The sequence below is a fragment of the Aptenodytes patagonicus genome, chromosome 3 (assembly GCF_965638725.1).
Source record: "Aptenodytes patagonicus chromosome 3, bAptPat1.pri.cur, whole genome shotgun sequence".
Taxonomy (NCBI): Eukaryota; Metazoa; Chordata; class Aves; order Sphenisciformes; family Spheniscidae; genus Aptenodytes; species Aptenodytes patagonicus.
The window spans coordinates 52,526,849-52,549,189 of record NC_134951.1 but is presented as its reverse complement, the minus strand read 5'-3'; the positions used below and the strand labels follow the sequence as shown (position 1 = coordinate 52,549,189).

The 22,341-nt window shown below is 38.4% G+C and overlaps 1 protein-coding gene across 3 annotated transcripts in view; it reads right to left on the bottom strand.

The window, feature by feature from the left end:
• Positions 1-22,341, bottom strand: part of CRYBG1 (crystallin beta-gamma domain containing 1) — a 103,579-nt gene that overhangs the window by 13,355 nt on the left and 67,883 nt on the right. For all 3 annotated transcript variants that reach the window (XM_076333326.1, XM_076333327.1, XM_076333328.1), the window contains 14 exons: positions 21,889-21,936; positions 21,667-21,785; positions 20,143-20,305; positions 19,036-19,175; positions 16,110-16,236; positions 15,756-15,791; positions 15,214-15,356; positions 14,830-14,956; positions 14,593-14,738; positions 8,203-8,329; positions 7,986-8,018; positions 6,120-6,229; positions 5,723-5,852; positions 1,627-1,766 (listed from right to left, as the gene is read on the bottom strand). In XM_076333326.1, the coding sequence (XP_076189441.1) occupies positions 1,627-1,766; positions 5,723-5,852; positions 6,120-6,229; positions 7,986-8,018; positions 8,203-8,329; positions 14,593-14,738; positions 14,830-14,956; positions 15,214-15,356; positions 15,756-15,791; positions 16,110-16,236; positions 19,036-19,175; positions 20,143-20,305; positions 21,667-21,785; positions 21,889-21,936 (1,589 nt within the window). The remainder of the gene's footprint in view (positions 1-1,626; positions 1,767-5,722; positions 5,853-6,119; positions 6,230-7,985; positions 8,019-8,202; positions 8,330-14,592; positions 14,739-14,829; positions 14,957-15,213; positions 15,357-15,755; positions 15,792-16,109; positions 16,237-19,035; positions 19,176-20,142; positions 20,306-21,666; positions 21,786-21,888; positions 21,937-22,341) is intronic.

Here is a 22,341-nt window from a genome sequence, read left to right as displayed (position 1 = left end):
ACTGCAACACAGTGCAATTTGTTGAGTTTTCTCATGCTGATTTGCTGGGACTGTCCAATAGCCATAGGTCTTTGAGTACATGAACACTCAACAGGCACATTTTCCTGTTACCTCCTTTCCTCTGACTGATTTGTCAGTAGATGTCTAAATCCAGAAGGAGCACACTCACCTTAATTTTGACACTTTTTCACAGCCTAATACACATCTATCCCCAGGTAAGAAATTAAGAGAAATATAAACGGATGTCTCTTCGCAAAGGAAGAGAGGACGAACACCCCTTCAATAAGGGAGGCAGTAAGGGCAAGGACACTCTGAAACCTGTATTTTGACACATTTCAGCAGCTGACACTGCTATAATGAAGTAAGAACTTTCATATCACTCTATATGTTTCCAGTGATCAACCAGAAAAAAACCCATATATTCATGAGACAGGAAACGCACAATTCACGACTTCATTACCTGGAATCACGGTAACCATGTTCTTGGCAAAGAAGTAACTTGATGTTTGAGTTCACATTATTTCATGTTATGGAAAGTGAGAATCAACTGTATTGTGGTTATGGTGAAAGATACTGAAATCTCAGGAGACTTAAGAATACGGAGCATGTACCTTTTCTTATGACCTTTATGTTTCAAACTTCAGTTCAGTGTGCTAAGGAAACCCTTTGACCAGCTTATGCAGATGGGGAAAATGGTTTGCTCTACAGATCTGGTATTAGCTATCCACTTGAGGGCAGTCTTAAGCTATCCAACAGCATCTCTCTAGCACACACCTTGGAAATTCACCTCTTCAAAAGAACACATTTAAATGCAAAGCAACAGTAACATGGATCTATCGTTAAAAAAAAAAAGTCACATTCTTCACGTTAGAAGTAAAAAAAAAAAAAGAACATGTACTTGGGGCAAGTATCCAGGAGGTAGAGGTTAACAACAGGAAAAACGCAAAAAGATAAATTTAACAGATCTGCTGGAACACTGGAAGAAGATAGCACAGGAGTTTTAAAAACTGTCTGGAAGCATTTTGAACTTCATCACAGACTATTTTTTTACATGACCTTCAAAAGTAAATTCAGAGAACACAACTGCTTAAAAATAGCTGAACAAATTTAACTGCTAGATTTACAACCAAGAGTCTGACCCAATTCCTGAAGTAAAAGGGATTATTACTAATGCCAAAAAAGGCCAGATCATGATCTGATTGTACCACCATGTCCGTAACATCTAGGTAAAAGGATGAATGTGAAGGCTTATTAAAATATTTTGAACTTATGACACATGACACATATCACAAACTGGATGATTTTTTTATGATTAAGACCTAAACCAAGAGCACAGAAGTTGGTTTTAAGGATGCTATGCAAGCTGGCTTTTATAATATGGTATGAGAGAAGACACCAGTTTCCTTATGAGCTTTACTCAAATTCATTTCAGCTTCTAGCACAGGGCACCAGTCAGTGATAACATGTTGAAACAGTATGTAAAAAGGTTCTGTAAGAAGAAACTGCATTAATGCACCGCACACATTATCATAATCTAATTTTATACTGCTTGGTTTCTAACACCTGTAATTTTTCTGCTAAATAAGTACATCATTCTAAAGAATCAAAAAGTGACTTTAAACTTACACGCCGCCAAGGACTTGAACTGAAGCTATTCGAGGATTGTATCCCAGGAACTGGAGATTTAAGGTTTCTGTACTGAATTCTATTTTCTTTCCTTGGAAACCCACCTTTTCAAAAAGAGCTATGCACGGCTCAGACAACTCCTGCAAAAGGAAGATGAGCACTTTTATAGGATGTTAGAACTGCAGATGGTGATTGTGAACATCATTACTCCACACAGCCCTTTTATTTCTTCTTGATTGTTTAAGATCAAAGACCCTGAATAATAATGTTTGCTCTGCAACAGAGAGCAGTAAAACATTTCTTTTACTTAGAAGAAATAAGAATAGTAATAAAAAGCCCTTAGACAAAACACACAAGGGATCTTCTTGCATGGAACATAAAACTTCCTTTTCTTAAGGCATACATAAATGTCTCTGTGGTTGATTCTTGCATAATATCTTAAGTATGTTTTAAAATATATTTTTATTAATGCCATATCCCTCTTCCATTGCACTAAACACCACTCATTGTACGAATTTTCGTCTTCAGACCTGAACACACAATAAGATAATATTGATTTCTACAGCTTCAAATGATGACAGCCTTGTCAGCAATGCTTATCACTTACTGCTCTCATTTTTAACTCTTATAGCAGGTTATGGTAACATCAATCTCTGACTAGACAAAAGCTTCAAGATTCATACTTCCGAGGCGAAATTCATGACTCAAGCAAAAACTGTAACATCTGAATCCCCCAAATTGCTGTGGGGAGATGATTCTTCTCCCTCTCTGTCAAATGCTGCTGGTGTCAAAGGGATTCTGCCCACATGAAGCTCCCTGCATCACTGAATCCATTTTAAATGTGTTCTGGATAACAAACCTTGGACTCTTTTCTGTGTGGCAAGGTATCTGTAGTGGACTGGAAATAACCTCTCACAATTAAGGCCTTCCCCTGGAAGCTGGGAGGTAAGGGTTTGAAATCCCTCAGGGTAAAGTCAATTAAGCCCGAGTGTGCTGTTGTTACAGTTTACGCTCATAGATAGAAATGACCCTACCACTCCCTTGCCATAGCCAGAAGAGCTCCTTCCTGCTGGCATGCGTTCGGCATGCTCAAAACATCAACTGGATCGGGAACGCCCGACATGATGTGAAGTCTCGACAGACTGCCATCTGGCCTCAGGCATGGAAACAGGCCCTCCAAGGCAGAGGTGGCTCCGTACATGCATGGTGGTGGATATCCGTGCTTCCGTGTGACTCTGTTAGGCAAGACCTCATGTCTACCAGCTTCTAGACAGTGCTTAAATTCCTCTTTAATCTTCCTTTAGATGTTTAAGGGCCCGGATGACAATGTTGCATGAGCGTCACTGTCCTGGTTTTGGCTGGGATAGAGATAATTTTCTTCCTAGTAGCTGGTACAGTGCTGTTTTGGATTTAGGATGAGAATAATGTTGATAACACACCAATGTTTTAGTTGTTGCTAATTAGTGCTTACACTAGTCAAGGACTTTTCAGCTTCCCAAACTCTGCCAGTGAGATGCAGAGGTGCACAAGAAGCTGGAAGGGAGTATAGCCAGGGCAGCTGACCCAAACTGGCCAAAGGGATATTCCCTACCATATGATGTCACGCTCAGTATATAAGCTGGGGGGAGTCAGCCAGGGGGGCAGTGATCCCTACTCAGGGACTGACTGGGAGTCAGTCGGTGGGTGGTGAGCGGTTGTATCACTTCCCTGCCCCTCCCAGGTTTTGTTCCTCTCTCTCTCTTGTTGTTTTACTTTCCATTACAATTTTTTTATTTTTATCATTATTATTATCCTTCTATTATTTCAAGTATTAATCTGTTCTTGTCTCAACCCACGAGGTTTCTTACTTTTGCTCTTCCGAGCAAACTGGTCAGGCAGCAGCCCTTGAGCCATATGCAATGGCTCAGAAATGATCTACTTACAAAGAAAACACACAGACAGAAAAGGAAGTCCTCCAATTTTCTGCCACACCTTCCACTCTGGGCATTTTTTAGATTCAGCAGCAACACTGTTATATAAAATGTTCCCCACAGAGACAAATGCAAGGTCAGCTCACGAGTGTTCTTTCCGTACTTCCCATGTACTGCACTGTATGAAGCTGGTGCTCCTGTATATCTACATTTAGTTATTTCACAGAGTTGCTCATTAAAAAGATGTATTTTCAGCATGACTGTTCAAGCATAAACCACATTCACAGTTGTTTTTAATAGTATGTTCAGGAAAAAGAACATGTAGCAAATTCAAGAAGGAAAAATGCTATTTTCTATCTGCAGCACAACCGTGTGGAGCATGCAAAGCCAGCACAATCAAGCAAAGATAGTGGTATAAAAACCAAAAAAACCTTGAGCTTATGAACAAAAGCCCTTTTAACGTTCACTTCCAAGTTTATCAAATATCCCTTTCATTTCCTTTTTTTCTGGTCCCTTAGATATGGATCCCTGCAAAGGTGAGTTAAACTAGGTAAGTGAGTAACGTGACATATTAAAACAGCAAAGGTGCTTCTTGTATAGAAATGTCACACAAAAATCACAAGTAAAGTTATGGGAACAGCAGATGGTGGGGAGGAATTAAGATTGGCACTGCCAAAAAAACAGTCCCAAAATAAATCTGACAGGTGAAACCAGGATCTAGAATAATAAGGTTCAAGCTTTTGTAAAATTATGAAAAATGGACAGTGTAATATGATCATTTCCACCTAACTTCTTTTTCTCTGTATTCTGGTTTGCTAATAAACCGCTAAGCAACCCATCTTCCTCTTCTCCGCAGGTAGGAAGCCTCTGAAGAAGGAAGCAGCAGCACGTGACTTGCAGACAGATGCAGCTCTGTGCTACTGTCTGAAGTGCGATAAATTGTAGGGCTAGAACAAGTTTCAGAAGTTATAAGAACTTAAAGAGGCACAGAACTGGCATTTGGCTGTTTTAACACAGTCTCTGTCACAAATAATAAATCTTCCAAAACTAAGCTGATCCTTCCAGCTTGAAACAAGCATTTTAAACCCAAGAACTCGATACTGACAGGCACAAAAGAGCCTATTTTAATTCATGGTGATCACCCACCAAGCTTGGCTAGAAACACTTCCATTGTTTTTAATAGGATCTGTCTACTGGATAGCCAAAGAGTTCAGAAGGCAGACATACTTGCTGCAGATGTTTGTTTACACTGTACATCAAAATGCTCCAGAGACATGAAAGAGGATGACACATTTTAGTTCTCCTTCATCAACTGCTACACCACTGACAGGTTACCAAAATTATAGTGGAGTGCAATAAAGTCGCCAAATTCAAAGAAGAGAGTCAACAGTGTACTCCTCCTTTTTTAAAATGAGTACCATCTTTCACATTGCTGTAAGTTCCTGGATTCTTGACCACATTTTGCTAATAATTACTCTGATCTTAAAAGATACTTGCACATTCCGTAAGTGATCCATCATAATGATTGGTTATAGGCTTGAGCAAACTCATTCCTCGCCACTGATGAGTTACAAAATATGTAAATGTTGTTTAGTTTGTATCCACCACACATAACACCACTGCCTGATTTTGCCAAATGGCACTGGGTGTTGCTTTACTTTATCTAGAAGGGTGCGTTATTTCATGATTAACTCAAATTGCATTTCCCTGATGATAGCAATAGTGTTTTATAATTACATGTAATTTCATGCAAAGTTGCTTAGTTAAGTCTGCTTTGTTAATATGCATAAAAAACAAGGTCCGCAGTACAAATATTTCTTCACTGTCTTACTGACATTTCTCAATCCACTCTAAGACTCTTTATTTTCCAGTAGGAGAGACCACTATCTGACGCATCCTTGACTCTTTCTACAGAAGTCCTTTTATAAGCTGTTATTAAGAACAGTGATCCCAGGCAGCTGCTTCTGTGATGTCCTCTCCTTTGCAAAAACAGCACAGAGATCAAACAAATTGACTGCAGCTAGGACATTTAACTGCTACTGCGTAGGGAAAAAAAAAAAAACCAAAACCAAACTCATCTGTTGTCTGTGCGTCCCCAGCATTTTTACTGTTGCAAAAAAATGGGGAGGTCAGAGTCATCAGTGTACTTATCTTTACTTTACAATATTTCTAATAGCTTTACTTACAATATTTATAATCCGTAAAGATTTTAGAACTGCTTGGGGTGAACAACCCATTGCCGTCAGATCAGGATAGATTCCTTCTTCTAACACATACTGGTTACCGGAGAATTCTTCCTGGTCATACACTATGCAGCTGCAGGAAGAAGAAGAAATTGCCTCTTAAGAATTCTGTGCAAGTAAAATGATGCTAGTGTTTCTCAGTCTTTAAGCAAGAGCTACTGACAGAAACATTATTTATAATGTTTTGTCCTGACAAGCTAAAGATTGATGTGTAAACTGCAAAGCATTGTTCTCTGTAAGTGCCCATATGTGAAACCACTTCAGGTGTTAGAAAGCTGGTTGCTTTTTTAAAACTTTTACCATTTCAGTGATTTTGCAATATTCATTCGATATAACTCACCTGCCATCTAAAATTTTTGAAGACTTCACAGCAAATGAATCAATACATCTTGTGTTTTTTTCAAATATTTGGCAGTTACCCTTGAATTCAGGCTCTGAAAATAACTGGACCTTTAAAAAGTTACAAACACATTTAAAAACAATTCATTCTTCAACTTTCAGTAACATGTCTCTACCGTTACTTCTATAATTAAATTAAAACATACTTAAAACACCCAGACTTCCTCAGTTACATATATTTTTTGTTACCTCTTCAGTGTTGCAATCTTTGTTCAAGCCAGCAAGGTAACAATACCAAAAATTACTTCTGATTGTAAATCACTCAGTAACATACAAAATAATTAAAAAAACACTAACAAAGATAGCTCCTTGGACTATCTGCTGGAGAAGATGTTTAAGTTCCCACTGAATGGCCAGAATAAGCACATCTTTAGTAAAGGGCCATAAATAGTTTTGGTTTGGATTATTAATCCATTTAATCTCCAAAATACGTACTCTTCCCACCAAATGAAAACTATCTGTCTCTGAGAACATAAATGCTGCATATTCTTGGCAAAATACTCAGCATGCCAACAGGCATGGTATATATTCCCAGGGTAGATGGGCTTTATGTGCCTGTTACAGCTATAGTTACAGTCATGACACTTTGTTCTTTCTCTCCTCGGAGGATAAGAGAGGATACATCACCCAGAGTCTTTTGTCCTTGTTAAAAAGAAAAAAGACTTCTAAGCAGCAAACCTGCTAATTTGGTTAGAGGATAATTAACCCTGATCACACAGAAGTCATTCACATTATCACATGCCTACCAGCTTTATTCACTCTTAACAGATACAAGTGTGGGCATGTACAGTGTTCTCCAAAGAGGAACATGCTGACAAGGGATGCAGTCTGTTGACTACAAGCCATTACTTCTTTGTTTCCTTAGGATAAGGTCTTAATAGGCACATAATATATACGGATGCAAATAATTTTTCATGCACATAGCTGAAAATAAGCAGCCTTGAGATTTTTATTCCCCACAGTTTATACATTATCCCTATGCAGGAGATTCCAGTGAGGCATGCTACTAATCAGGAATGCAAAACGAAACAGCTAAGACTTTTCTCCCTAGTTTTTAGTTCCATGACATACTCACCATTTTGACTGAAATTAAAACAAAAGTAACTTTGTACAGGGAAAAACATGAAAAGGTTCAGAATTATGAAAGGATGAAAAAAGCCACCCATTAGCCTCACTGTCAAAACTATGTATTAGTAGCTGCACATAGGAGACAGTCCAACGTAAAAATATGTTAACTCACTGGACAAGTTCTCCCTGCCATTTCCTTCTCTTAGTTATTGACAAAGATGGCATTAACTTTTAAGCACAACTCAGCATTATTTGAGAGTGAACGAGATTCCCTTGAAGTGCAACCACCATTAGCAGAACTGTTAACCAAGGAACTAGGTTCAAAAGGAATTAAATCACAACTGTACCATGAACAACAACATCTAACTTGTAGACCCCTCGCCTCAGCAACAGAATCCAGGTACCTGCACCTCTGCATAGAGGGCTGCGGGCTCCAGCTCCTCAGAACAATCACTGACACCCCAAAACAGCTCACTTGCTGAACCGAAACACTGCCTGTGCCCTGAGAAAGTTCTGATGGCAGCCGTGCATTAAATCCCACCTTCCTTGGGCCTTAATGTGCCTTACTTAAGAGGTTTGGAAAGCAGCCTTCCTTCACCTGCAGATCTCACTCTTTGTCTGACTAGTCAACCATCTATGCAAATACCTAGGTATTACACTAGACAAAAAGCCATTTCTTACTTTATACATGTTACAGACACTACGCAATATGTTTCATGCACTTCGAGAAGTATCTTACCTTGACTTTACCCGTTTTGCTTCCAGCAATATCCTGCAAAAGTATGGAAGGGAAAAAAAGGAAAAAAGTATTTTAAACAGTGAAAAAATAACACACGTACAAAAGTTTACTATTAATTACTGTTTAAAGAATGTAAATAAAATGAATTTCATAGAAAAAGTATAGCTCCAAATACTTCAGAGAAACTTGCAAAACAAGTCTAAAATGAACTCCTTACCATAATGATGGGTTGAACTGAAGATATTTTGCAATTCTTCCCCCCCCATGCCTCAATGCTGGGATATAGCCCTTTAGCCAGTATATACTGCTCCCCTGTAAACTCAGGATTCTCATAAGCCACCCACCTAAGAGAGACAGAAAAGAGGGCGGTGGGTAGAAGTCACACTACTTTTCCAAAATACAGATGTGTATATTCATTACTGTCTTAATGCAAGAACAAATAAAAAATTTCTCCCCTCAAGTGCCGAACCGTGATGCTATTAAAACTCTAAACAAACCCATGTATCTGATACTCCAAAACCCATGCAAATTTCACTTCCGTTCACCCTACTATATCAATGTGAATCAGAGTGAATTAGCTAAAGCAGACCGCAAGTTCAAATACATCATCTGCTAGATATGCTAAAAGCTGTCTCCAGTAAGGATATTTCGAGATGTTTCACAATTCTATTATTTTATCTAGATCAAGTTCTCTCTAGAAAAACAGACAGGTAGCAGAACACAATTTTTTGGCTAAAACTAACTTTCAGAGTCATCTGGGCAGTAAAGATAGGAATACTGATTTTTAATGTTGCCTGTACCTACAGTTCCGTTGTGTTTAAGCAAACACACACTCCACCAGAAAGCTGTTGCAACAACAGGCATATATGCTAATAAGAGCGGTCTGCTCCCTGCTAGGCATCACAGACATCTGCAGGAAGAACATCCTTGAAAGTTAAGCATTAAAGCCATCACAGATTTGACCAGATTAATGTATTTAAATTAAAAGCCATTACTACTCAGTCAGATCTCATGCCTGACACAGGCCACAAACTCAGATTTCTTTATCAAGCCCGTAACTTCTGTCTCAGTCAGAATATGCCTTTTTGAAAGACACTGAACTTTTGAGATACACACTTGAAGTATTAGAAAAGCAACCAAATCACTACATATACGTCTCCAACGTTCAGTTATCCCTGCTGCACTTCATTTCTATTCTGAAGTATCTGCTATCAGCTAGTCTTGCTATGCATAGTCTGCTACGTTCAATAAACTTTCTATTATCGCCTCCTTCTAACCCTGGCTCCATACTGAAAGCCCAGATAAAGCATTCCCGCATCGGCACTACCTTTGGTTTTAAGATAACCTGCATAACTTCTGTTGCCTTTCACTGCTAGACTTCCCAAACTTCCTCGTAATTACATCCTGGCTCTTTTTTAAACATACCCTTCTTTTGTTTGGTTGTTTTTTTGAGTGCCAATATTAGAACTAGCCACAGTAACAGCTGAGTTTCATTTATATTTATGCAGGGATCAGGACATCTTGCTGGTTCCTGGTTCTACAAGATAATCTTCTACTCATAGTCAGCTAGCTTTTAATTTTAGCCAATGCGTTGCAGGAGTGTATGCCAGGTTATGCCAAAACCCACTTTCAGTGCAGTCTTCTTACAGAGTTTCAACACTAACAAAAAATTTCACATCATAAAGCAGTAAAATGATACGGAACTTATAATTTGCAGTGGAGGTTAACTCTCACCATCTAACTTCACCATAAAATGATCTACGTGTGTCGAGCAACTGGATTCTATTAAGCTGCAGTTTTATTCCAAGAACAAATGTCAGAGTCTCTGCAGATATAAGAAGTGAGATAACTTCAAACTGAAATAAAGCTGCATCAACACATGCTGAGAGTGAACTTGGTATTACTTGTCCATGGTAAACACTCATATAGTGATTCACATTTATCACTATTCACATCTCTTGGTTTGCCTCAAATATAATCAATTATTCTAACTTGTTATGCACTAATTACTTCAGGCATATTTCAAGGCACATTTCAAAATCACCTCATACTAATTCATCAAAGAGACATCGGTATGTACAATAAATTGAGCAGACAGTTCAAATGTCTCAAGTTCAGGAGTGTCTATACCTGTATGCCACATATACCAAAAGCTGTGAAAATGAGGTTTCCTTAACCAATTTCTTCAGCAGATGTTCATTAGATTTTCCAATGCACAAATGCCAGGGTACAACTACAGTGCATGACAGTTTAACTTGATTGACATCTATGCAAACAAGTGTTTCCAATATTAAGTGAACGATAAAACATGCCAGATGCCTCCTAAGAACCTCTTGATAGCAGTAATTTTGTTTCCCCTATCTAAAAAGAAGCCTAAATACAGAAGTAATCAATGTATCTCACTTGCACATGTTTATGTTGAAATCAATGGGATTTAAATAATACCACTCTCCCATGCAACTCAGCCCACACAGTTAGAGTTTCTAGAGTCAGGGCTTATTGGTGAAACACTTGTGCTTTTCCACTTCATTCAGAAGCTCACACAAGCTGCTGAGAGTAGTAATAACATCATCAAGGACAGGCAGCCGAATTCAGTACCAGCTAAACCTGTGAGACCTCAAGACTATCCCTGGGAAGGAGCACTGCCTTAATCCAACCTCTGACTTAACAGAAAGGCCTGGAGAGCAAGACATCACCTCCATATCTGAGCAACAGAGTCACATCCCATCTGCCAGGCACCACAAAAACTGAAGTACTGCTCTGCGGCATGGCAACAACCACCCTGCCCCACAGGGAGCGAGTTCTCCTAACACAACAGTTTTTGTAACCCCCAGCCCTACAAATTGCCTTAGTTAGGCTGAGCAACAGCCTTATCCCAGGTTGCTGGCAAGGTGGCGCTGGAGACCTTCACTCCTTTGCACCATCCATGCCCCTGGAACCAGAGATGTAGAGAAAAGCGTTGTTTATACATTGTTAGTACTATTACATGCACAGTATCTTTCCCCAAAGCCTTCTATATATGATGTTTAGGAAGCGCAGCTCCTAACAGGGTGTGGAAGAACAGCCAAGAAAAGAACCCAGACACAAGTAACCTGGCAAAAATCAGCTTTGCCCATGGTTAGCCCAGGATTCATCTTACCTAACTTTATCTTTTAAAACATTGGCCATTTCTCATCACATATGCTCTTTCTAGCATTAGCTGAGAGGGGTAATCCCCCTTTTTGCATTGCTCGGACTCATTTTAGGATAGGACAGATATACCTAAGTCCCAGAAGGACCTTCCTTCTCAGCTACGGAAGAAATGGCGATACCTTCATTAACCTAAATGCCATAGTTTTTACAAGTAAGCTTTCAGGCACAGAAGCACTCCTTCAGGTCTGAAATAGAATCCACAATCTTTAAAGCTTAAATGCTACATGGAGACAATGGGTTTAAATTGGCCTATAGGTGTGAATCAGATAGACCACGAGGGGCCAGGAAGTTAACTGGCACTTGCAGATTTGTAGCATGATTAACAGAGAGGATGAGGTAATAAAAATTTGTTTATATGAGAGAACACAGGTTCTTTATCATACCCCTTCATGCTTCTGATTCCTAGTATCCCAGGGACCTGCGAACTTTAATTTCGTGGCTCCTTGAAAGGTTTTTTCAAACTTCAGTTCAGCTCAGTTCAGAGATGGAGGGAAGTGGAAGCTTATTTTAAAATGTTCTCCCACAGGGTACCCAAGGGCTCTTGCACTTTTCAGCTCCCAGTGGAGGTTTGTTCTTGTACCTCATGCCTCTTTAGTTTCACCCATCTAGATTAAATTTACTACATTTTGGCTCCTATGAATTACTCATCACCTAATGATTTCCTTACTACTACTGTCTATACATACACGAGAAGCAGCCAAATCTGCACTGCGGACTAATTACTGGAAAATTAGGGGAAAACCAGGCTGATTACAGGACCACAGTAAAACAAACACCTACGTAAAAAAAAAAAACCTGGAAAAGTTCTTCCACCAAGTTCAAAAAGGATCAACTAAAAGACAGGGGCTTTTTCAGTATTTTTGGCAAAAGTTTGGTGTGTTTATGGATAAAGAAAAGGCACATTTCAAACATGCAATTCCTGTGATTTTGATCACTATTAAATATAAGCTTGAAGAGTTTTTAAGCAGAGAGGAAATCAAAATTGCACAACAGTTGATTTTAGTACTTGCTTAAACTTGTAAAGGGTGTTACCTGTTGCTAGTAAAACTTCCATTTTCCACCACTTACAATTCTGCCAATTTGGAAGTAAAGATCAAACCCTACTTAAAAGAAGAAATGCCTCTCCTATTTTCAGGCAGTCTGGATTACTTTCTCCCACCTCAACGTCAGAAGAATAAAATATCCTGGATTTTATGCTTGGCCAATCTCTGAAGAATGCTTAAGAGCAAAACATTTTCAAAGTCAATCCTCATCACCTTAGGATATTTTTTTTGAGATGTCTTTACAATGGATTTAGCAAGGACGTTAAAATACTGCTTGGAAACATTCTTCAGAAATATAATAGCTGAAAAATTTAATGCAGCTAGCACTCAATCACCCCAAAATGGAATGTTCACTCCCCAAATGCAGAGCTGGGCTGTCTTCAGCATACAGTTTAGAGATGCAGTTTAGCTTAGAGCTTGTTCAGTAGTATCTGTGCACTGCAGTGTCAGGCTTTCTTTTCTTTGATATACCCTTTAAATTACAGAGCAATCAAATTAATTATGTGGGAAATACAGATCATCTGTTATCTGTTACTGCTATAACTGCTCACCCCAGATACCTGTAGTTAATAAATTGCTATGAAAGGTTCAGGGCTTCTTAGCTTTTTTACCTTTTTTTTTTTTTTTTTTTTTTTTAAATGAAGCATTTTCAATATGATACCAGGAAGGTTGCTTCAAAATATTATGACAAGCTTTTACTGAATCTGTCACGGTTCACTATGCCATCATCTACATTACAGTCTAAACAGCTCAGGAAATTGCTCAATGGATTATTCATCACTATGACTGATTTCCTGGAAGGAAAGATATAAAAATTTTCTACCTGAACAGTTACTTAACACTTAAAATAAAGCATTTTACTACCAAGCATGACTTAACATGAATCATTCAACCTTCCTGACACATTAGCATCTAGTAAAAACACCACCACAAAACCCCCAAACGCTCACAACCTCTTTGGAAACAAAAGGGTTGTACAAGACTTAAGAGTTGAGTGCTAGTCACCTGTTATGAACAATGCACCTAAATTTTTAAAAAGCTTATTCCTACAAATTACATCTTTAAGAGACTACAAGGTGAGATTACAGGAGCAGCAGCAGAGTCTATGGGACAAGAGTTTTGTTTGTAATGACTTCTAGCCGCCTTTACTGTCAGAGTATTAGAGTCACTCTTAATTACTAGAATACTCAAACTCAGGTATGATTCCTATCTCAGCTGCAACAGACATTTACTAGAACAAATACACAAATGGCATGATAGGTAACCCACAATTTGTTTCCCAAGCTTCAGAGGTGACTCTTTCCCCATGAATCTCCCTTGCATATTACAGAAGACAAAAGGGCACAGTGGCTTCAAAGGTCACCACGCAGAAAAAAAACCTGCTGTTGCACCATATTAATATAAAAATTAAAAGCATTCCTCTGGAATGCACGGAGCTTGATTCTGCGATCTTTATCCAGACAAAACTTGCAGAGATATCACACCAATAACACACAAAGATTTAGGGTGTGGCTGGGTAAGGCAGAGCTTTCAGCAAGTCACCTGCACACCAGGCAGGGAGAGAGACTGTACGTCTCGTACTCTTTTGGTTCTACTACTTTAAGTAATTTTGTATATTTGGAGACAGGATTGCTAATACTTGTTTGTATTTCCAAAATACTTTGATGCAGTCTGCAAGGCTGTGAAACTCAATCTGTAATTGATGTACTGAACAAATCAAACAGCAAAGTCTATCAACTTACCAACTGCATGTGACAACACACGTGGCACAAAGAGTAAGAGTCGTTAATGGCCATGCCAATGCAAAGTTTTGGGAATCAAAAGAAAAACCAATAAAAAAACCCAACGCCACAGTACTGAAAAACTATTAACCTATAGGATTCACTGCAAAAGCAATGTTACTTTTCAGAACAGTTAAAGTCTCCTTAATATCAGAATGTATTAGTGAGCATGGTAAGAGTTATCTCCATTTTACACACAACTGAGAGAAAGAGCAAGGAATTTGCCTCTGATCAAACCCAAGAAGCCTGGAAATTAGTTTTAAAACTGGAAATTAGTTCCATAACAATTTTGCTGTTGAAACACTTTAAAAAAAAAATACAGCCACAAGAACAAGCTATTTCTACCTCTGATGAAATGTCATGTCATACTTTCATACTTTGTGTATCAGTAAGTCAACATTTCCCGGCACCATCTGATCTTATCATGAGAAGAAAACCGATTTACTGTACATACTCACAAAAACTTTACTCTTCACATTCTGCAGTCAAGGGCAGAAAAATTTATGTGAAGACTCCACACAGACATTAGAAGTCAGAGTGCTGAAAAACATCTGCAAATACACTTGAACGGTGATTAAAAATATCACTTACACGCCACTTAGCACATTTATGGATTGTGTCCTCAGCCCATAGCCAGTGTCTTTCAAATTGGAAATAATTCCTAACACATTAATATTGGAACCCTTTGATCCAAAGTCTTTTTCACTGTACATTATCATATGGGAGCCTGTGAAGTCCTGTTAAAACAAAGAGAAGCATCATAAGGAAAATGCAACATGACGTCTCGGTGCACTCAGGAGATGCCTACTACATGTGCTTGGAACTTACACCAGCAATCGGTCGGAGAGATTTCAACTCTTCGTCATAGCCACCCCAGTCTGTCCAATCCCGATACGCTCCTTCTTCCAGCAAGTACTGATGGCCTTCAAACCCAGGCTTCTCATAAGCGACCCAACTAAACAACAACAGAGTCTGCGTGTGAAAATCGACAACTGCCTGCCACTCCATGTTGTTATGGAGCAGATACAGATGTGTGAAATTTGTTCTTTTGCTGTGACTATTTGCAAATTTAACCCAGGCATATATCTAAACCCAAAAACTAGGAAAACAGAGAAAATAAACCGGTACTGAATTTGTCCACTGCCATTTCCAGCCTATGGAGTTACTACTTCAGCTGAATGGGATATATTGCTGGTGTCTTCCCACACTTACACTCCTCCTAGCACTTTCATGGATCCCACTGATGCAAGTGGAAGTCTTGTCTTTTCTTCTGATTCCTTGTCATCAAGCATAAAGATCTCTGATTCTATTTCCAAATGTCTCCCTTCAAAGAAAGGCTTCTCATAAATGATTACCTGTAGCGGAAATGAAGTAAAAGAAAAGTTGCAGAGAGCATGATAAATTCTGACAACAGACAATGTCTTTTGCATGGGCACATAGCGGGAGAAGGCAAGATTATGAAACTAATCAGTGGGATCTCTCTATTCTCTTCAAGAGGTCATTCCCTTAGAGATGCAACAATTCAAGGGCTTGAATGTTCATTACCCATCTGCATTATCCAGATAGCTGGTAATACTGTCATAGATGTATGTGATGGATGCATAAATGTGACAGAAATTGCAGTTTCATGGTGTGGTCACATACAGTACAACTAGCCACTAAACCATCAGTCGTTAGTACACGATCACGATATATTTGTCTACCCCATGTGTTATAAAATACCTTTGGACAATCAAATAAATATTGACTTTTACCTTTGGCTCTCCACTGAATTCAACTTTGCGACCACCCTGTTAAAAAAAAGAAAATAATAAGTTGTCTATACTGAGACAACTTACAGGCAACTGTAAGAGTCATAAACTCTTCACAAAAAGAGAGAGTTAAGATGAAACCTTCCTTGAAGAACAGAAGTGAAAGTAAGAAGAGAGATTAAAGGCAGAAATGGATGCAATCAAATGTTGAAAGTTCAAGAATTCTATAAAAACCAAAATTTTTAGTCTAAAGAGTTACATTTTCGCAAGTCTTGAAAAATCTAGCCACCTTAACACATTATTTCTAACACATAAACATAGGTCACGTAACTTGCAAGTTGTAACAGTATTTTTTACCATTTTCAAGGGCCTCATGGACCTAATGTAGGCTTCCTTCTTCTCCCAGAATGCTAAATTAGGATATTCACCAGGCTCCAACATTAAAGGGACTCCCTGGAAACCAGGTTCTTCATAAATTAGCCATCTGGGGGTGGGGGGGAGGAAAGCAAAAGATAAAAACCCCAGAACATTTCTGAACAGTAAAGAACAAGACAATATGCTTACTTTAGAAAAGACATCATTGTACCCTTAATAAAACTTTGTTTCTTTACCATCAGAATTGCCAACTACAAGGTGGCATACTGGCAAACTTCTGTACCTGTGCAGGAACCACCAATAATGCATGTGTTTTGTTTGAACAGGCTAAAAAAAATAATAAATCAGTACAATGAACAGACAGTTAAGAATTTGACTCTGTCTTATCTGAGGGCAACCCAAAGTTTTAGACTGAAGTTTCAAGACTTAAAGTTACTCTGCATTATTTTTATAATAGTTTTAAAATATGCAGAACCAATTTTCAAAAAGTTGAAAGACCTCTACTAACCTAGACTTGGATTTGTTGCAAAGTCTGTTCAATAGAGAATTCTAAACTTGTATTATTTACTAATACATAGAAAAACGTGACAACTCCTTAGAAATCTACTTCCTCATGGTTTGTATATGCTAATAAATCTGCTTTGAAAGACATAACTTTCAAAATTCCTAATTGGGACAGCAACAGTATTTTTTCAAAGCTTTTTCAAGAAAATCTTAGCCAGTAATCACTTACTGGAAAAAAAGACATGTACTGCTGATCTCTGCATAAGGATGGCAATGTATTTCTTCCAGTTAAATTTACTGATCTCTCAGAAGTGCAGCATGGAGCAGTATAAAACACATACTAAACAGGAAGACTTTATGCAGCCAACCCTTTAATCATGCAAGGATCGTAATGTATAAGTCTGGTGATATCAGAAAGATGTTAAAATAATCCATCACCCTACCATGCTTAAAAGGCAGATACCAAGCTGATGTAAACTGGCACAAGTTGGTATAGTTTCATTGCAGACATACAGTTCTGAGAAACAAACAAGGATCTTTAGTTTTATTGCTGTCTATAGCCGAATGTTTGATATATTGTGTGTCCTGTAGTCGCACTGTTCAGTAAGCCCTCAACTTCACTGCAAGAATTTAAACACATGGAAGACCAAGGAGAGAGTACAATCAGAAGATAAAGGTGCATTGACTCATTTTTGTTGGCAGCTTTTAGTAAACAATAATTAAGCACTAACACTGGGAAATCTTACAAAGATACAACCACACCCACATGGCAAGATGACTCAAAATCAGATCCTCCCTCAACTGCCAACACAGTAAACTATGTCATGCCTGTAAACTAAAAGAAAGAAAAAACCCTGCAACATGCAAAAAAAGCAGCAACAATTTACTGAATTTCTCATGCAAGCAATTAGCAGAAGCGACTTCTTACTACACTGGACTAATGAACTGACATCTGAGAAAAATTATTTTTCAACTGTCTATTTTGCTTCCTGGTGCAAATATTAGTCTGCCTTCCCTCGAGGGATCCAAATGCAACAGAGAAATTAAGACTGCAAGAGTTTACACAGATTTAGTGCAAAAAACGCTGTCACACTGATGCAAAATAAGGACCAGTCTGAGATGTGCACAGGCTCTGCTTCCTTTCCAAAAAGTTTGTAATTTCACTATTCACAGAATGCTTTTAAGTGAGGGACAGAAATAAAGTGGAGAGGTAGATGAAGTAAATTTATAATCAACCTCCAAATAACATATCTGATTTCATTACTCTTGGCATACATGTAATTTGGATTAAGCTTGCAGTTCAACAGAAATAACCTCCTGTCAGAAAACCAACTACTTGGACATCTTAAAATTTCCCTATATACCTGAGTGCTTCATTTTTTCCCCAAATCAAGGTGTAAAGATTTAATCAGAGAAAATACCCTTTACCTAACAACTAAAATGCTCCATCCATCATGTGGCATATTTGAATACCTCTTTGCAGTGGTATGTAACACTTGTCTTTAGTTGGGCAGTTTTTGATAGTTAAATAGGCCATTTACAGCAGGCAAATGCTCTCAGTGCCCAAACACAACACGGCCAACAGGTAACAATCAAGGTCTGTACACCCTGTAAAATGTTCTGCAGGACCCAACACCATTGAAAGTCGTTCCACTCTCTCCCTTTTTCCAAAAGCAGCCTCCCTCTTCTGCATACTTTTCCCAGTACCAGTTTGAGGCATATTTTCAGTACCAATTTACAAGTTTGTTTATTAAGTTATCAAAACTACCATTGGTACAGTGTCTGGATTGTTCCTTAGAGGTTTCCTTTCCCAGAAAAGCTTGCTTAGTTCATGACATACATTACACTCCTAACTCAGATGGCTAGATATTTTCAGGTGACATAACATACATGTCCTAAACATCACCATAAAAACACTGATTAAAATGCACTGCGAAATACAAGAATGCTTTCCAGAGTCCAGACATGACACTATGTCTTATTCTGTAACACAAAGGCTTCAAAATTTTCTTCTTTTAGTACAGTGATTGCAAGTTTAGAGGAAACCAAGTAGGAAATGTGGTCTTACCATAACAGTTCATCCCCCCACTCTCACTTATGAAAAGTTTGCCTGAATGAGAAAGAGCAGGAGAGGCAAACTCACTCCTTTGCTACAAATACACAAGGGTTACTCTGTCTTTACATGCAAGCAGAAGAAAAACTGGCTCTAACAAAACATTTTAAGAGGTCAGCCTCTCCAAGGGTGAAGCATTACAGTGATGTACTAATGCTACTGTCAACAAATACTACCAAAATATAGGACTAGAATAAATACAGCCTGCTTGCATGTCTGATAGGTGTAACCAATGGTTTAAAACAAATTCCTTTCATAGCAGTACACGTTCATACAGAAGTACGCACTTACATGCCCCAGTGTACTTTGACAGAACAAGTCTTCTGAGTGGTGCCGAACACCCCTGTTTCTTCAGTGTCGTCAAAAAAGGAAGTCACGATTCCTAACCCTTCAGGTTCTGTATACAAATCAATTTGGCAAACCCTGTAATCCTGAAAAATGAAGATTGCCATAATTACTTAATCTGTGCTGTGAGTTCTGTAATTAATGTGGATAACTAAATCAGCTTTGAAACACCTGTTTAAGTCATTTCCCCCCTTGTCAATTACTACTGCTGTTAGATGCCTATAATAAAAGTATAACTAGGCCAGTTTGCCTGTCTCTCTTTGGACCAAGACAGTCAGTCAATCTCTAACCAGCATTTACATTGTTTACTTTCTGCCATCTAGGCAGGAATGCATCATCTTCTTTCATCGGTTAACATCTCCTCCAGCAAATTAAACCCTAAGATAACACCAAGCAAGCCATTCTTGAAGAGAACTGCAATTTAAACAAGAATTGTAGTTACAAGCAATATATATTCCTCCTTTTTCCTTTCCTAGTCAAGTAACTTTATAGCTCATGCTTGTTTTGACAACCTGCAAAGGTAACTACTTAATGATAGGTTAAAAGTGCATGTAGGAAGACTGTTCCACCGCATGCAAAACTCCCCAATAAGATTGCGCTTACAGGGCTATTTTATTGAGTTTCAAACAAGGTTTGGTGTTTGACACTAAAGTTCCTGTTGAGTATAAATTTGGTTTATATTAAAAACAAAAACAACCACCACCCCACCCCCCCCCTTTTGAAAATATGAGTCTGTGGAATTACTGATGGTTTTCTGGGATGTTTTTCCTGAAAGATTGACCAGGCTGAAAAGCATATGCTGTACATAGCATTTTGGAGGCTATTCTAATAAAAAACCACTAAGTTTTCTTCCTTCCAGTGGATGTTACCAAAATCCCCATTGTGCAAATGCCCCCACATTTATTTTGTGATTAAACAAGAAATTCAACATGGAAGATTGTTTCATGCATTTATAATTCATGTTACACTTGTGTCCTAATACACCAATCACACTTTGTATCAGTATAAAACATCACTAAATATTAAGATCTGTACAAAATTTTATTTACTTGCCTTAACAACATGCCTTATTGAACCAATCACTGCAGGCTTTAGAGATTTGCATTCATTTTGCTCTTCAGAAGTACCTGCACCCCAAATATCTGGGAGTTCCAGCTCTCCTTCTTCCAGGGGAATAGAGGGGCCTTCAAAATTTGGTTTCTCATAGAGTATCCAGCTTAAAATTAAAAATTCTCATTTTTAATGGTGCTTTATCAAGTGCGAGTTGCAAAAATCATGCTCCCATTTAACAACTCCTTTCACAAGAAGTGTTATTTCCAGACCCTTCCCACCACCCCAATACAGCTTATCTGCCCAACACTGCTGATGCAAGCCATTTCTGGTCTCTGTGATACTTTTAAAAGCAATGATAAAAACAAAGGTGCCTACTGCTGACTCTGTCATTTCATCAAAAACTCCTCCACCTTTTTAGATTGATGATTTGGGGCAGCAAGACTACTGTCTATGAATACCAGACTTTTGCATGAGATACTAATCAGAACCAATCTGTAGGTCAAAAAATGTTGACACTGCAGACTGCTGCATCATATATAAACAAACAAGCTACTTGGATCCTGCGAACAGCAGCCTGGAGTTCCACAGGGGCTGGTATAGATGTGCCAAAGGATGATAAGACTACTCAGAAGACAAGCACAACTTTATTTTTAATGGCAGGTTTGAATATATAACTAGATAAAAAACTATATCCATCTGCAAATACAAAACCCTCCCCTGGAGTTCTCAGTTGGAGGGGGGAGGTGGGGAAACACAGTCCCCTAGTCCATGCTGGAAAAGACGACCTGGTTCACACAGATCAAAAGATTCTCATTCCAGTTTTCTGACGCTAAACAGCGATCAGTGTGCTTCCCAGTACCTCCTATTGCAGCTAGCCCTTGTTTCTGCAGCTTACTATCAGACCATTACTTTTGAGAACCTGCTATTTGACTGTATTATAGCCTGGCCACAACTTAACTTGCCATGCTATCCACACTAATAATGGCTGTTCTGTTAATGCTACGAAGAATGTAGGAGATGAACTTGTTTTGAATTACTTTTAGGCAATCTAGCTTTCAGAGAAAAATTCCCTTTGCACTTATCAGAGAAACAGTCACTTATCTCTACAGTACCACCTTATACCTTTGGACATGGAATTAATCTTCTGCATCCAAACCCATGTCAGACCTGGCTTTGAAATCCTTTGCTAGCCTTTTAGCCCCATCCAAATACTATGCAAGAATCCATAAAGGGGAGAGGAGTCAAAGGGCAGCATAGCTGGACAGAATCTGTCATTTCATCCCACGCCTATGCCCGGTGAAATGTTGCATCCCTCCAGGTGGTAACACTCACTCAATCTGTCAGCAAAATAAGTTTCCCAGCCCAGAACTTCCTATTGCAGAGATAAAATGCCACACTTCTTGCTCATAGGTGTCTACTTTACATTGCCATTTGCAAGGCAGACTTACTGTGAATTACATGCTGCTTCTGTTTCAAAAGATTTTTGGATAGACCAATAATAAAGAGTAAAAATTAATGTCTTACCATCCTCTGATGACTTTAACTAAAATTGTTGGTGACAGAACCCAAGAACTGCAATCCAGAACATCATGGAAAACTTCAATACCATTTTTTTGATAGTCTGATTCACAGTATATCACCAGCTGTGTTAAAAAAAAAAAACACCAAACACCAACAACGTATAATTCTATCTTGCTATGCTTTAAATACAGAGAGGAACAGTAAAGATAATAAAATTGATCTTACCTTGCCAGGTCTGGGATTGATTTTACTTTGTCCATTTCTTGAAAGTGCCTAATAGACAGTGGGAGAGAAAAGTCACAAAAACCCTCCAAACTAAAAACGTATTCAATAAAGATGCTCAGCTATAAAAAAAGAGGTAGTGAAGCAAAATAAAAGTTAGTCTGAATAGTAAAAAGCTCATAACACTTCATCTACCTATTGCTTCAATTCCTTCTTCCTCCTGAAGAGCAATATCTTGCCACAAATGTACAAATTTACACACTTTTTTTTTTTTTTAAACTCTGAACGATCATCTCACTGAAGCCAACTAACCTCAGACTTGAAATGCTTTAAAATCCTTCTGATCAGCTTCCTATATATTCCAGGAGTTTCACACCAGAAGACTACTTAAAAAACTGGCATTAATAAAGTACATGCCCGACAGTGATAAATATATAAATGAAAGTTTAAATGTCT